This window comes from Pipra filicauda, unplaced genomic scaffold (genome assembly GCF_003945595.2).
Source record: "Pipra filicauda isolate LSUMZ 115617 unplaced genomic scaffold, ASM394559v2 scaffold60_size3304689_pilon, whole genome shotgun sequence".
Classification (NCBI taxonomy): Eukaryota; Metazoa; Chordata; class Aves; order Passeriformes; family Pipridae; genus Pipra; species Pipra filicauda.
Window position 1 is genome coordinate 563,559 of NW_024104765.1, and position 13,997 is coordinate 577,555.

Here is a 13,997-nt window from a genome sequence, read left to right on the forward strand (position 1 = left end):
GAAAGGCAGAAGGAGTATCCGCTTCAGCGAGCGGTGCTGGCATAGCTGCACTGAGCTTGAGCGACCATCACACACCCGGCTTTCACTGCTGCTTATTGGTGGGCACACTCAATTTTACCCATTTTGTCAATACTAGTGCTTCCCAAGTGCTACCATTGTGGCCTCAGACGTACAGAACACGGAGGCAGGTGTTGTATCTTTGCTGGAGACTTTGCGTTGTTAACGCTATCATGCCCCTGCAGAAGTGAACAATATATACTGTCTCCATTTATAACTGTCTCCAGAGGGAGTAGAATTAGGGACATGAAATCACAAGAAAGAAAGCGAGTTCATAGACTATACAATCCAATCATTTGCAATCATAAGCAAATATATCCCTTAAGTGATGTCCGACTCCACTCTGAAATCAGACACATTTCTTTGCCATCTGTTCCAGAATCCAGAACCAGTTTAATTATAAGGGAAAGTCTCTAGCTACTCAATGATATTTTGTACCTTTACTTAATCATCTTTCCAATTCTCTCCATGGACTGGAATTTCAGGTATCTTGCTGCTGACATTTCCACTCAAAACTTATTTGTGGTGCAATAATGCAGGCATAGTTTCTCATCAGCACTTGCAGAAATGGAGACTTGATCAATCCTCACTTGAAAGTCAGGTTCTGAGGTCCTATTCTACAAACTGGCATGTACCAAGGATGGAAGCCTGTTTACTAGCTCTCTGAAATACCTCTTCACATTGACATTTGCTTAGTGTTTTTGTCACCCCAACTGTTTTTTTTCTCTCTCCAGTGAAAGATTTATGGACTTTGTTGTTATCAAAGAAAAGTCTTCATTTTCAGCATGCTGTCAGGAGAAATTACTTTGAAAAATCTTAGGTAAGCCTTTCAAATGAAAGCAAAAACACATAGCATCACTCCTGCTTCTGAGGTTTATAAAAACAGAAAGAACTTTTTACATAATTGTGTCCATCTTTCTGCTGCTATAGGACTATCTGTTTATTAGTATTATCTCCAGGGTCAATTCTATAATTATTCATAGTGATCTTTCTAACATATTCCTCTTGGGTGAAAATTAGTCCATAGGCTGTGGTGGGCTCCTCTTTCCCTGCACAGAGCAGTTGACAATTATTATGTTTCCTTCCTAGGTAATGTCCATTGCATACTTTATTCCGCTTTAGTTTTTGTCATTTAAAAACTACCTATTTAACCTCACTAACCTTCCCACAGGCGTCAGTATGTGCTAAGAATAGGCTATCATCACTATATGTAGGATTGGGAAGTAACAAAATTGGCCTGGTTTTACTGGACTTCTCACTGGTTTCATAGCTCTTCTTTGAACTCCTCCAACTACTTATCAAAAGCTATTTTTTTCAGAGAATAAGTGATCTAAACTAAAGATCAGTTGCATTAAGAGCATCACTCTGCGCGAGCAATTACGCGTGGTAATTTTCTGTGTGGAGAGGGCACATGAGAGAAAGCGGGTCTGTTACTGTGAAAGAGAGAAAATATACTGACTTACAACATAATGTCCCTACTGAAGAAGGCCAAAATGATATGAATCTGTATTTGTCTCTAAAATTCATTGTAGGTTAATATGCCCTGAACATTGTCACTGCTTGGTCTCTTGGTATTGCTGCCACTTCACAGACTGCTTCTTCTGGTGGGATGTTTTTATTATGCATAACTGAACCTCACTATGTAATTGCATCCTGCCTCTGACTGTTCCTCTTGATTAGTGAAGAACAAGGATTGGAAAGGACCGTGTGGGTCACTAAGTGCAATCCTTAGCAGTTTCAGGCAACTGTGCTATAGACATAAATGTAGAGTGCTGAATGGTTCCAGAACTTGTGCCTTTCTGTATATGCCTTCCAAACAGCCTCCAGCTACCTAGCAAGGGAATTTTAAACCCCAAAGACCAATGACTGTTGTGTGACTGAGGCCAAGCTATAAAAAAGGCAAAACTGGACACTATGGTAAAAGCAGTGCTGGACAACTACTCTGCCCTCCAAAGCAGAGTCTAAAAGTTCCTGGGTGTTCATGGACTGAATGCTCCAAACAAAGAGCAGCACAGAGTGCTCACGGTGAAACAGGAGGGACCACAGTTTTCAGTAGTTGACGGTCATTCCAACCTGTCCATCCAACATGACTGTGGGGTTGGGGAGGCATTAAAAAAGGGAAGAAAGAAGTGTAACTTGATTAATCCTTCCCAAAACACCCAAGGATGCCAATGGTTCCAGAGGTCCTCTGGGACACAGCATCCTGTGGTATCAACAACCTCACTGCTGCTTGCAAATGGCTTTTCTGGTGCTCATGCTGTGGCCTTGCTGCTGTCTTCAGCAAATAAGGAGATCTAGCAATGGGAAAATAAGTGGTATTGCTATGAAATCACTGGTTACAGTCATGCTTAAAAAATGCTCTTAACTATCTGCGATATAAAAAGCAAGTCTATTGCAAAACATGGATGTGTTTCAGACTTAATGAGCCTTCCCTGTGTAGAAGAGTCTGGGGTGCAGGAACAAGTTTAATACAGGTGAAGTTAGACTTCAGCTTTGGTCTGAGGGCTCCCCAAAGTTTTTAGCTTGGCTAGTGAGAAGGTCAAACACAAAATGTTGTCACTGCTTTGGACCTGGGCTGGTTATTTCCAAAACATGCACAAAGCCCTGTCACTCTTAATGCTGCTGGTATGGTGAAGGTGAGAAGAGGATTTCTATGCTGAAAGGTCTTTATTCCTTCCTCATCCCAAAAACTTCTTGGTCATGGTGACTCTGTAAACCTTTCTCTAGCGGGTCCTTGCTTTCTCTGACTGCTTCAGTGACATTTCCTACCCTTCTCGTATATCTCTGTCCTCTTCTGGACTGGTGGGATGAGGTTTGCTTGGAGGTGATGGACAGCATTGCCTCTGCCTGCATAGGATGCTCATGGACCAGGCTGAAAACCACACTATGCATCTGCTCAGCTTTCTCCTGCTCCCTTTATCCACTTCCCCTGCCTTCATGCGGGAATGGGTTCTTGAACCTTCCCGTTTGGCTCTGACAAAGACCCTGGCTGGGTGTTTGCATTTGGCCATATGGAGACCCTTCTGCTCACACCACCAGGTCCTGGTATTGCCTTGCTAGGTGTTTCAAGTGACTCCCACAGTTAAAGCTATTTCAGCTCAGGCAGGAACATTTCAGCCTCTGCAAAACACCCAAACAAAGTGTGACTCTTGCATCCACCAGTTTACCCAGTTGCTGGTAAAACAATAGCTTTTCTTTGTGGTTCATTTTTACTGCCCTCCTGATAAGAAAAGTTGTTGTGGTTTAACTCCAGCCAGCAGCTAAGTATTACTCCCCACCCCTCAGTAGGGTGGAGTGGAGAATTGGAAAAAGGTAAAACTTGTGAGTTAAGAACAGTTTGCTAATGGAAATAAAGTAAAATATAATAATAATAACAACGACAACAACAACAACAACAGTAGTAGTAGTAGTAGTAGTAGCAGCAGTAGTAGTAGTAATAACGAGAGAGAGCAATAAACCCCAAGAAAACCAAGGGATGTACAATTGCTCATCACCCGCTGACTGAACCCCAGCCCATCCCGCAGCAGTGATTGTCTCCTCCCAATCAACTTCTCCCAGTTTATATACTGGGCATGATGTTCTATTGTATGAAATATCCCTTTGGCCATTTTGAGTCAGTTGTCTTGGCCTCGCTCTGTCCTGGTTTCTTGTCCATGAGACACTAAAAAGTCCTTGACTTTGGGTAAACACCACTTAGCCACAACCAAAATATCAGTGTATTATCAACATGATTCTCCTACTAAATCGAAACCACAGCACTGAACCAGCTACTAGCAAGAAAACTAACTCTATCCCAGTCAAAACCAGGACAAAGGTAAAACTTAGTTGTGTGTATTTGGGGAAACTTCAAGGCAGACCACAAAGTGATGGCTCCCCACACTTCAGAGTGATTGCAGTGGGTCGTTTAGCTTCTGCAGTTTCTTTAATAAACACTCCATAGTGTCAACCAGCAATTTAATGCTTTGTACGCTAACATGCTCATTGCCAATAAAAAGCACTTTTCAGAAAAAATCCCTTTGTTAATGTCTTTCTAACTTACTGAGAAGACAAAGTGACTTGAGTCATGACCTTGTCCTGCACACCTCAAACCTGACCTAAACACAGGAACATAGTGTCTGGGCAAATGAAGAAAAAAAAAGAAAACACTGAGTAATCAGTCTCTCTGTCTTACCTTTACCTCACCCAGCTAAGTGCTCTGAACCTAAGAGGAAGGTCATCTGCCTTTGCTCCTTTTCTTAGTTCTGGAGCTTCTGTTCCATCTTGTTACAAAGCCAGGCAGCAAGAGATGGAACAAGATGTGGGCTTTGACTGAGCTTAAGTAATTTGGGAGAAAAATAAACGGGACCTTGGAAAACGAAGACAGTCTATAATGACATGAAACTTTCCAAACATCTGGCAGCCTCAGGAAAGGCAGACCTTCCAAAGTGGGAACCAAATCCTGAGGCATTTGGGGCCAGCTGATGGTGTTTTTTTACTCATGTTCCATGAAGATTAAAACTATTGGAAATAGTTGATTTGTTTACTGTTATTTTTAATGATAATGTTTATAAACTTGTTTGGTTTAAAAAGTTATTTCATTTGGTTGATTACGTTGTCCTAAGCCTGTGATATCCTAAGGTTTAACAACCACACTGTGTTGTCACGATTTTATATTCATAATGAATTTTTGCATGCTAATAAAATACCAGTGCTTCAGCTTCCAGAAACCTCAAGGCAAATATTTTATTACATCATGAAATTAATTTTTATTGCCCTTCTGTTCTGTGAAGCAGGAACACAAAGCAATATGAAAAAAATCAACCAAAGTGGCCTTTTCAGCAACTTCACATCCAGAATTTGTTTGTTAATCTCTAAGGAGATATGCTCCTCGGATTGATGATCAAAGCTGAGGGGGTAATGACACATTGTACAGACTGAGTCTATTGAAAAAATGTCCCTGGTAAGGAAGCATTAAGCATTATGGGACCTCACAGACCATCTTGCTGACTTGCTCAGAATCACAATGGAGTTTCTGCCTCACAAGCTCGCAGGAGATGTAGATGTTAGTGCCTGCTTTTGCGCCTGGTCACAGTGAGAGTTGACCAAATACTGCACTATTTGTTGGAACAGTGGAGTTGGAGCCCTGCTGTATCATCTGCTGCAGTTTTGTGATCTGACAGCTGCAGTGTAAATGCTGAATTATTTGATTTAAAAGAACTGCTTGTGGTTTGTCCTCCCTGTTTTCAGGAGGACAGGAGATTTCAGTCAGAGAAATACATCCACAGGCATCAAAGCCGTGCTGGCATTTCACAGACGGTGGTCAGGGGAGGTTGCAGCTCTTAGGGACATCTAACTGGATGTGGCATGGACAGACGGCTCAAAAAACCAGCTGGATGCTGCCAGGAGGTGATGTCTGGCGGCTGTGGCAGACTGGGAGCTGCTGCACTCCCAGATGTAGGCATGTGCTGCCAGGTGAACTGGCCATTTGTGTAGCTATATACTCCTATTTATGTAGCCATTTGCCACAGACTGTGGCTCTATAGGCAAAAGAGAGCATGTGTTTGCAGCATATGAACAATTAGATGTCTCTGCATGCAGATGGGAGCTCTGTGCGTCCTGCACTGCAAACGCGGCAATTTGTGTGTGCTCACGTGTGTCCTGTCAATGTTTGTTTAATGCTTCAGTTGCACTCACTTTTTCACTTATAGTTTGTATTTCAATATGCAGGCACTTGTCAAAGTGTATCCACTTAGCAAACATCTGGCCTTGCTGGGTTTTTAAACGAAACACACATTTTAACAACATCTGACTTCTCAGTCAGTACCGAGAAAATTAATAGATCCAATAATCTTACCTTTTCTCCCATGCAAGGCTGGCTGGTCCTTCTTCTCTAGCACACTCTCTTCTGTGTGCCCTACCTGGGCCTGGAGGTTGCAGCAGTTGGACCCAGCCAGCACCTTGCTTCACAGAAGAGTGTTCGGTGCTTCATAAAACTTGCAGGAGCCCTGAAGCTCACTCATGGCCTTTGAAATTATGAGCTTCTAAGGTCAGTTGATTGAACATGGGAAGCCTGACTCTTTTTCAGTAGAAGAAGGTACTTTTATTTGTTCAGCAGACTTTAAAGGCTCACCTCAAATTAAGAATTTAGTTAAGGATTTAAATTAAGTGAAGATCTAATCAGTACAGTTATGCATTATCAGACAAGTATCAGGGTTGAGGTAATTTGCTTTGTCAGGTTAGTATTTGTACCAGTTAATGGGGAGTAAAGTGGCATTAATGAACAAACACAAGATCCAGTGAAAGTCAATCAGGGAGCCTTCGTTAGACAACCAAAATCTCTCTCTCTTTGCTCAGTGTGATGTAACACCACCTGGCCTTCAACTCTTTCTTTACAGATTCCTAAAGGATCAAATAACTGAAACTTTTACAGCCTTGTGCTCACCATCGTGAGGTTATGTGCCAGAGATGACCCTGATACACTCTGTCTTCACACACTAAGACAGGGTAAGTGATATAAGAGTTCTTCATCCTAAGCCAGTGATGTCAGGACCAGCTCCCAGTGCCACGACCCGCTGGGACAAAGGGAATGGGGTCGGGCACTGCAAAGAAGGGTCTTTCACACGGTAGAGGTTGGTGAAGCAATGCCGAAGTTTATTAGGGGGACAACAACTTATATAGGGTAGGTTTCAGGGTGGAGTCTGGGCTAGGGAGGAGCATGGGACTGACAACTTGGGGAACATGGTGATTGGGCAGCTGGATAGAGAGGGGAGGAGTTTAGGTATTACCGGGGGAAAGGACCAATGAGAGCTACCTCTGCACTGCACCAAACTCTGACCAATGGCAGGCAGAGGAGCGGGAAAACAGGGAAAAGGCGGGAAAACTGAGGGAAGAAGAAGGGGACAATATGGTGGACAAAATTTTAACAACAACAACAGGGGTACATAAAACAGCATAACATTACAACCATAAACTGGGGATAACTGGGGTACAACGGTCATGTCCAGAAAGTGTCATAATCAGTATTATAGGTCAAATCCGGTGTATTAAAGTCCTTTCAGGGACTATAAATTCTTCTCCAAGCTTCGTATCTCTCCCAATCGTCTTTATTTCCTCCAACATCCCAGCTACCTGGAATGGTTCAGCATGCCCATTTCCAGGTCTGTTCTGTTTTTTTTCCAAGCTAGTGTTTTTCTCTCAAAGGTCTTTGGAGGAGGACTTGCTGCTTCTCACTCCAGCATCACTGCCCAGCTGGGGGGACCAGACCGTGGGTGCTTACCATATGAATGGTGACATGACTACATATGGACTTTGAACTCTAACACCTGCACAGCCCAGTTTCAAACTCTGCTTCCTGGGAATGCTCATGTGTGCAGCCTTGAAACACTGCCTTTACAAGGCTGAGTGCTGATAAAAGCCTGTCATATGAATATGCAAGACAGCAAGTACCAAGAGAGGTTGCTGGCCAAATTCATTAAAATCTGTGAGTGACTGTGTCTGGGAACGTTTTGGCAGAGCTCATCCAGCTCTCCAACTTATTAATCCTTCCAACACAATCATTAGATGTGGAGTTAGGGAGATGCTGATGATTTGTTTTATCACCGTTTAACAGTCAGATGAACTTTGCCAATGTTACACTGATCTAAGACCTCATTACATGCAGTTTAAGAGAACCAGATGAAGAGCTTCTGCTGGAACATGATCTGGCTACCTCCCCTGATGCAGAGAAGACATCTAGGTTTCCCTACTGCTAGAGATGCTCTCCTTTCTCCTCTCCTGTGTTGCTGGAGAGGACCCTGGTAACCAGTTTTCTCACTCAGGAGCCCCTGTCCCGCACCTGCAATTATCTGAGAAGACTCTGGGTCAAAACAAGCATTATCAGCTGCATTGTTGCTCTCTGAAGTGCACTTTAAAGGAAGGGTGAAGGAATGAAAATCCTGGTCCAGGATTTTCCGGGATGAAAATAGCCCAAGATGGCTACTATGGATGAATGGTGTAGGAGTCTTTATAGACATTGTGCAGAATAGTCCTTGGAGGAGTCTGGAAGGGACTGAGCTCTGGGCAAGTGACAGGTGCTGGGAACAGGAATCAGTTGCCCCAATAAGATGCATTAACTGGTTTTACAGACATTTCCAGGAGATTAGAGCTTTGTGAGTGAAAGGTGAGAGCTTTTTGAGTGTAAGACAGACGTTTGCAGTTCACCTGCATGAAGGCCTTTTCAGCATCAGCAGGGGAAATGAGAAAGATACCTTTGATTCACGTACAAGATGAAGGAGGTTGACAAGGATCTGCAGCAGGAAGATATACATATATAAATAAGTGAGCAGAACAAGCAGACCTCTGGGTACTAGAGGTCTGTGCAACTCTTGAGAATTTTATCCTTTCCATTTTCACAAGTAGGTCATAGAAAGTTGCTGAAGGGGTCAGCTTTCAGCTTGATATAACTCAATATAACTGATTCTAATGGGTTTCTTAAGTCATAAAAGGTGATTTCGTTTAGGTCTTCATCCTAAAGGCAATATTTCCAAAACCCTGGATAGGTAAAAAATGCATACTGAAGTGATTCCTAATACTCAGGACTTTAATGTGACTGCTCTCAGTCATTTTTACGAGATGATGATGAACAAGCACTCCAATTCCCACTACTTCTTTTCCCCAGTATAGGAAAGTAGGGGTACATAGCATTATAGCTGTGAAGTATCAATAGAGAAGCATAGGAAAGCTAGAAGTTTCCAGAGTATGCACTTCTTTGGTATGTAGAGCTAAAGGAAACTGTCTGCAAGGGGGATATCTCTGCTGACAGCTCAGGCTAGCCCAACCCCACTTTTACAATGCAAACACAGTCATGCAAAGTCCTTTTCTTAGCCCAAGGTGCAGGGCTGACAGATGAGAGGGACACCAACCCTCTCCAGGTGCACTGTATGGCTTACTTCATGGACTACTGTCTGTCAAGGGCTTCGGTGGGAATGGGGCATGAAAAGACCAACTGCTACAGTATCCTCCACCATCAGTGTCCTGCTTGGAACTCCCCAAGGCCAACAGTGAGTATGGCGTGAGTATGAGATGCTCAAAGGGTAATCCTTTCTTCCTCTTCAGTCAAAGTGAAAGGGCGAATTAACATGGAGAACAACTTAAGGAGAGATGTCACCCCTCAGAGACCGGGGACCTCTGTAGGGGAAGAGGGATGCTGGTGGGGTTGTAAGACCGGTGGGATAAGGACAGGGCTACTGTAACATCTATTACCACCGAAGATGAGTTAGTGCCCCGAGGAGGGACATCCCTGATGCAAACTCAGATGATCAACATCAGGGTCATAGTCTTGAGGGACTCTGGACCCTGTACTGTATCAAGGAGCAGAGCTGAAGACAAGCCTGGCAAGGGAACAGCACGAACGAGCACTAAAGTGTTACCTCAGCATGACCAACCCCTGAGGTTTAATCAATGTCACGCAGCAGTCATCTCAGAGTATCAAGGGATTAGTTTAAAAGCCATGAGGTATTTTCCAAAGAGGTTATGACATTTATTATATGCTATCTCTCTGTCCATTAGGCTGATCCACAGGTGCTAAAAGAAAGAAGTGGATCTAAAAATAGTACTTGGTTCACAGGCTGCACAGAAATGCAGCTCTGCCTACGCTTCCCTTGGAGCTAGCAGTGCCCTCCTGTAGTGCTCAGCACCTCCCTGGAAGCAGTATTGCTGCCCATCTCCCCAGTCTGCTCAATGATACAACCTACATCTTACTACATTATGGAGACCCGTTTCACAGTAACATCCTCCAAAGTCAGAGCAGCCTTGCCAAAGTTCCCATGTGGTTTCAGCCTGCCTCTGATGCCCCTCTCTGTGCCTTGCCAGAAACACATAAGTAGACCATGGCCCATACTTGCTAGCCCTCCCTCCATCATCTCTGCACTGCTGAGCTTTGCTTATGTGTGTGGGCATGCAGCTGTTACTGTCCTCATGGGCTTCTGCCACCAGCTTTCCCATCATCCCTTTTGCTTCTCCTATTCCAAGGAACAAAGATTTTCCCTCTAATTCTTCTCTATGGGGCAGCAGAACGATGGTGTTAACTGAACAAAACTCTGACCTTTTCATTTTACGGAAGTCCTTAGACCCAGGGCATTATTCCTGTGAATCTTTCTTTCTCTGGACTATGCAAGCCTGGGGACATGAAAGTACATACTTGGGGACACACATTGTTTCCTGCTACAGGGAAGGAGCGGCAATACAGGGTGGGGATGCTGAGTGTGAGGGGACAGATGTGACATCCACACCTCCCCAGACAACAGCCACTTTGCAGCAAGTCCTCTCCTGTCTTCCCACAAGCATCCCACATCCCACAGTGGGTGGTACCCTGGGGAAAGAGCCACATGGTGAGGAAGAGACATGTCTATACAGAATGGTGAGTTGATGTTTCCAACAATGCTGCCTTGGTGGGATGTGATAGTCTCCAAGGGGGAAAGAGGAGCTTAACCATGAATAGAAATGCCACGTGCTCCCAGGGCAATTTTTCTAGGTCGTTTAATGCAAATAAACAAACCCACAGCAAAGTTAAAGGCAGCCCAAAGCCTGGCCACAGCTATGAAAGCAGTAGGCTTAGGAATCAGTTTGCTTCCAGAGCTGCTAAAGGTTTGGAGAAATTAACTACAGTATGTTGATGTGAAGACTTATGGGAGGATCAAGGAGATATAAAAATGAAAGAGTCAACAATATCAGAGCATGACATGAGATAGTGAAGTATTTTATTTCTATTGCTTTCAATATTATCTCTTGGTTAGCAGGAAATAATTTGAGCAGGGAGACTGCATAGCAGAGGTACGGAAAATAGATGTGATCATTTTCCACAGACGCAATGAGCACCACTCTAGATATTTTATAACTTGCTAGTGTTTTATGTCATTTCTTCAGACATCTGTGCATTAGAGTGACTGGGAACTGCAAATGATGTATAGTTAAGATATCCCCCTATAATTAAGCTGAAATAATGCTGGATTATTCTAGCATAATTATAGGGGGCTATTTTAACTATTAGCTCATTAAAAAGCTATGATGCAAATATCATTCTGAAAGAGACAAAAAAATCAGGGTATATGAACAAAATGTCAGTGGTCCTCTGCTGAGACCAGATGGAGAGGTATAACTATATTCAATTTATCAGTCAATATATTTAATTATAGCCAGGCTTGGATGGAGCCTACAATGGCCTTTTATTATATTTAGTGTTTGCAGATGGATGTGGTGATTCAGAAATGCTTGGGAAGGGAACATGGTACCTATGCAAAAGACTTTAGCTGAATTTGGTCTGGGTTTCACAAGAAACCCTGCCACATGCTCCTCTCTAGATGGGAGCTGTCCTTTTGCCCACCTTGCACTTCAGGTGTGGCACAGAGGGTTGCAAAATCTGATATAGAAGCGATATTTCGGTCCCACGACAAGGCTGGTCCCAAAAAGCTTGCAAGCAGCTGCAGCCGTCACAAGCACAGCCAGAGCACAAGGCACTCCTCTGTGTCTAATTTGCTTGGGGTCAGAATTGGTCAAATGTTATGGAGCAGCAGTGTTTGGGTAACAAAGGGGAAGCAGTATGCTTGGCTAGTCCAGTCTCTGACAAAGGGCATCCTAGAAAGGGAGCTGCCTGCCCTCGCGTGCTCTGTTCCAGAGGAGAGGAAGTTATTCTCCATCTTGTTACGGAGGGAGTCCCCATCTCCCTCTCTCCCATGAAGGACCCCACGGGGGCTGAGGGACCCCAGGCAGCTGAAGGGAGGAGCTGTTTCCCTGCTCCCCACACTCGTTTGAACCCCAGCTTGGCTGTGCTAAACAGAAAAAATTGTCCTGGGACAAGACCCTAATCCCACTGTGCTTATAAAAATAAGGGTGTCTCTTGCCTGGCCCTGCATATAGAGTGGGATACAGCTGGGGCACAGTCTAACCAACCATTGAAACTTCATGTTTTGGGCTTTCTGAGACTTGCAGGATCCTTACCTCCAGAAAAGGGGATCTGTGCTCGTGAGGATCAGTCCCTGGCCTGTCATTAGGGCATCGTTTTATAAGGGTCAGGTTTTCCCTCCCCGTTCAACTGCTGCTGCTGCCTTGCTCAAAGTGATTTGATTTGCAAATATGGTTGGGTGTGACTGCTGTGCCCAAAGGGGCATCTCATCTTTGACATCTGACAGCAAGTGGCAGGGCAAAATAATAGAGCAGAGGCTAAATAAGAAAAATTACTTCTTGCCCTCAAGCATTATGGCAACAAATGGTGAAGAACATGCCCTCAGGGAACAGTGAAATGAATGAGATGAAGGCCTAATGTCCAATAACTACGTCGCATCAAAGAGCAGACTCTTAAAGCACAAAGTTGGCAAGGGCTGGTGAATGCAAGAAGTAGAGAGTCATCGGGGAAATTTATTGTTGCACAGGATGGCACAGTATGCAAATCTTGCTGGAGAGTTCTTTATGGTTGCTGTTATCTTTTGAAGAAGTAGATAAAGAGTGTAAGACTTTGTTTTATGGGAAAATAATGAAGGACAAAAAACAAAAGAAAGGCAGAAATGGCAGCTCAGGTGAAACTGAGGTCCTACCCAAGTCTCTTTGTGGTCTAGGACTCAGCTCCAAGGGCTGGAGACAAGGAAAGGATGGTTTCCAATGGAGAAGAAGGGCGACGAGGACTGGGAGAGGGAATGGAGCTGGCTGCAGCTGTACCTTGTCATTTCTTTTTCTCCCTTCAGCTTTTCCCATAGCTGCCTGCTCAGCTCAGGAACAGCAGCATCAGGCAACATGGACAAGGAGACCCAGAAAGGGGCAGGGCCTTAGCAGACACTGTTTTTATACTTGACTGAAGGACTCACGGTTAGATGTGGTTGGGAAAGGATGTTCCAGATTTTCACCCAAGGAGATTTCTTTCTTTATTTTAATTTGACTAAAGGCTGGTTGAGAACTAAGAATGTAAATATGTGCCCGGGTGACCTGTCAGAAAGCATTCACATGTGCATATTGGATGTGAGCAACTGGAAATGGTGCACATGTAGGATCCCATTGCCTTGTGCTAAACTCGGCCACACCCTGAGACTACAGAACATGGTGAGTGAGTGACATGGTTACTTGAGTGAGCCTCATGGTTACTTGAGTGAGCAAGTGATGTGGTTACCTGCATCAAGGTCTGGAAAGAGCTTCAAAGGATGTTGCTGCCTCGACCCCTGGGGAGCACTGCTCTGTGCTGCCCGTGCCCTTGGCTCTGGGATGATGTTTCACAGGAAAGGGGCTTTGGGCACCTGGAGGGACTATCACTGGTGAGATCGGCACCCAACGTCTCGGAAGCCACTGGGTGGCGTATGAACGCTTGCATACATAGAGGAGCACGATCTGTGGAAAAAACACAAGACAGAAATACACATAGCTAATTATGTGGGCTCTCTGAACTGAGGCGAGAGCAGGTGAAACCAACCCCGCATACATTAGGAAAGTGGTTATATGTCATGCTTCCTTTAACAAATAAAAGTCCAGATGATCAAGTATTAAGGAGTAAAGTTCAGAGGCTGTAAAAGCAATCAGCTAATGAAAAATCACAGTGCAGCCTTGCTTTTGCCAGGCAGGGTAGGAATGGGGGACTGACTACATGGGTAACTCCAACTGCAAAGTCTGTCAGCAAAGCAGCTGCTCAAAGTCATTCCTGGTGTTTAAATACCTGCTGGCATTGGTCAGGAGTTTCTCTTGTTTATGTCTTATTCATCTGGGCACTGGTCATGCCACAGCTACATTATTTCGGTTGTGCACTCCTCCCGGGTGCTGATATGGCAGGAGCACTGTGGGTCCCCAGGCACAGCCCTGCTCAGCTCTGCAGTTCAGTGCATTCCTTTCTTACAGAAACAGTCTCTCCCAGGACATTGCCTTTGCTCACAGGGGCTGATGTCAGCTGGCTCTCCAGCAGTTGGCTTCACAAGACAGCTAAAACCAGGAAGGAGTTTTCAGCAGGACTC

General features: G+C 44.4%; 1 protein-coding gene across 1 annotated transcript in view; it reads right to left on the reverse strand.

Moving 5' to 3' along the window:
• LOC113999848 overlaps positions 1-13,997 on the reverse strand; it is a 47,019-nt gene that overhangs the window by 15,283 nt on the left and 17,739 nt on the right. Inside the window, exon 3 of the mRNA XM_039388115.1 lies at positions 5,891-5,997. Within this exon, the coding sequence (XP_039244049.1) occupies positions 5,891-5,997 (107 nt within the window). The remainder of the gene's footprint in view (positions 1-5,890; positions 5,998-13,997) is intronic.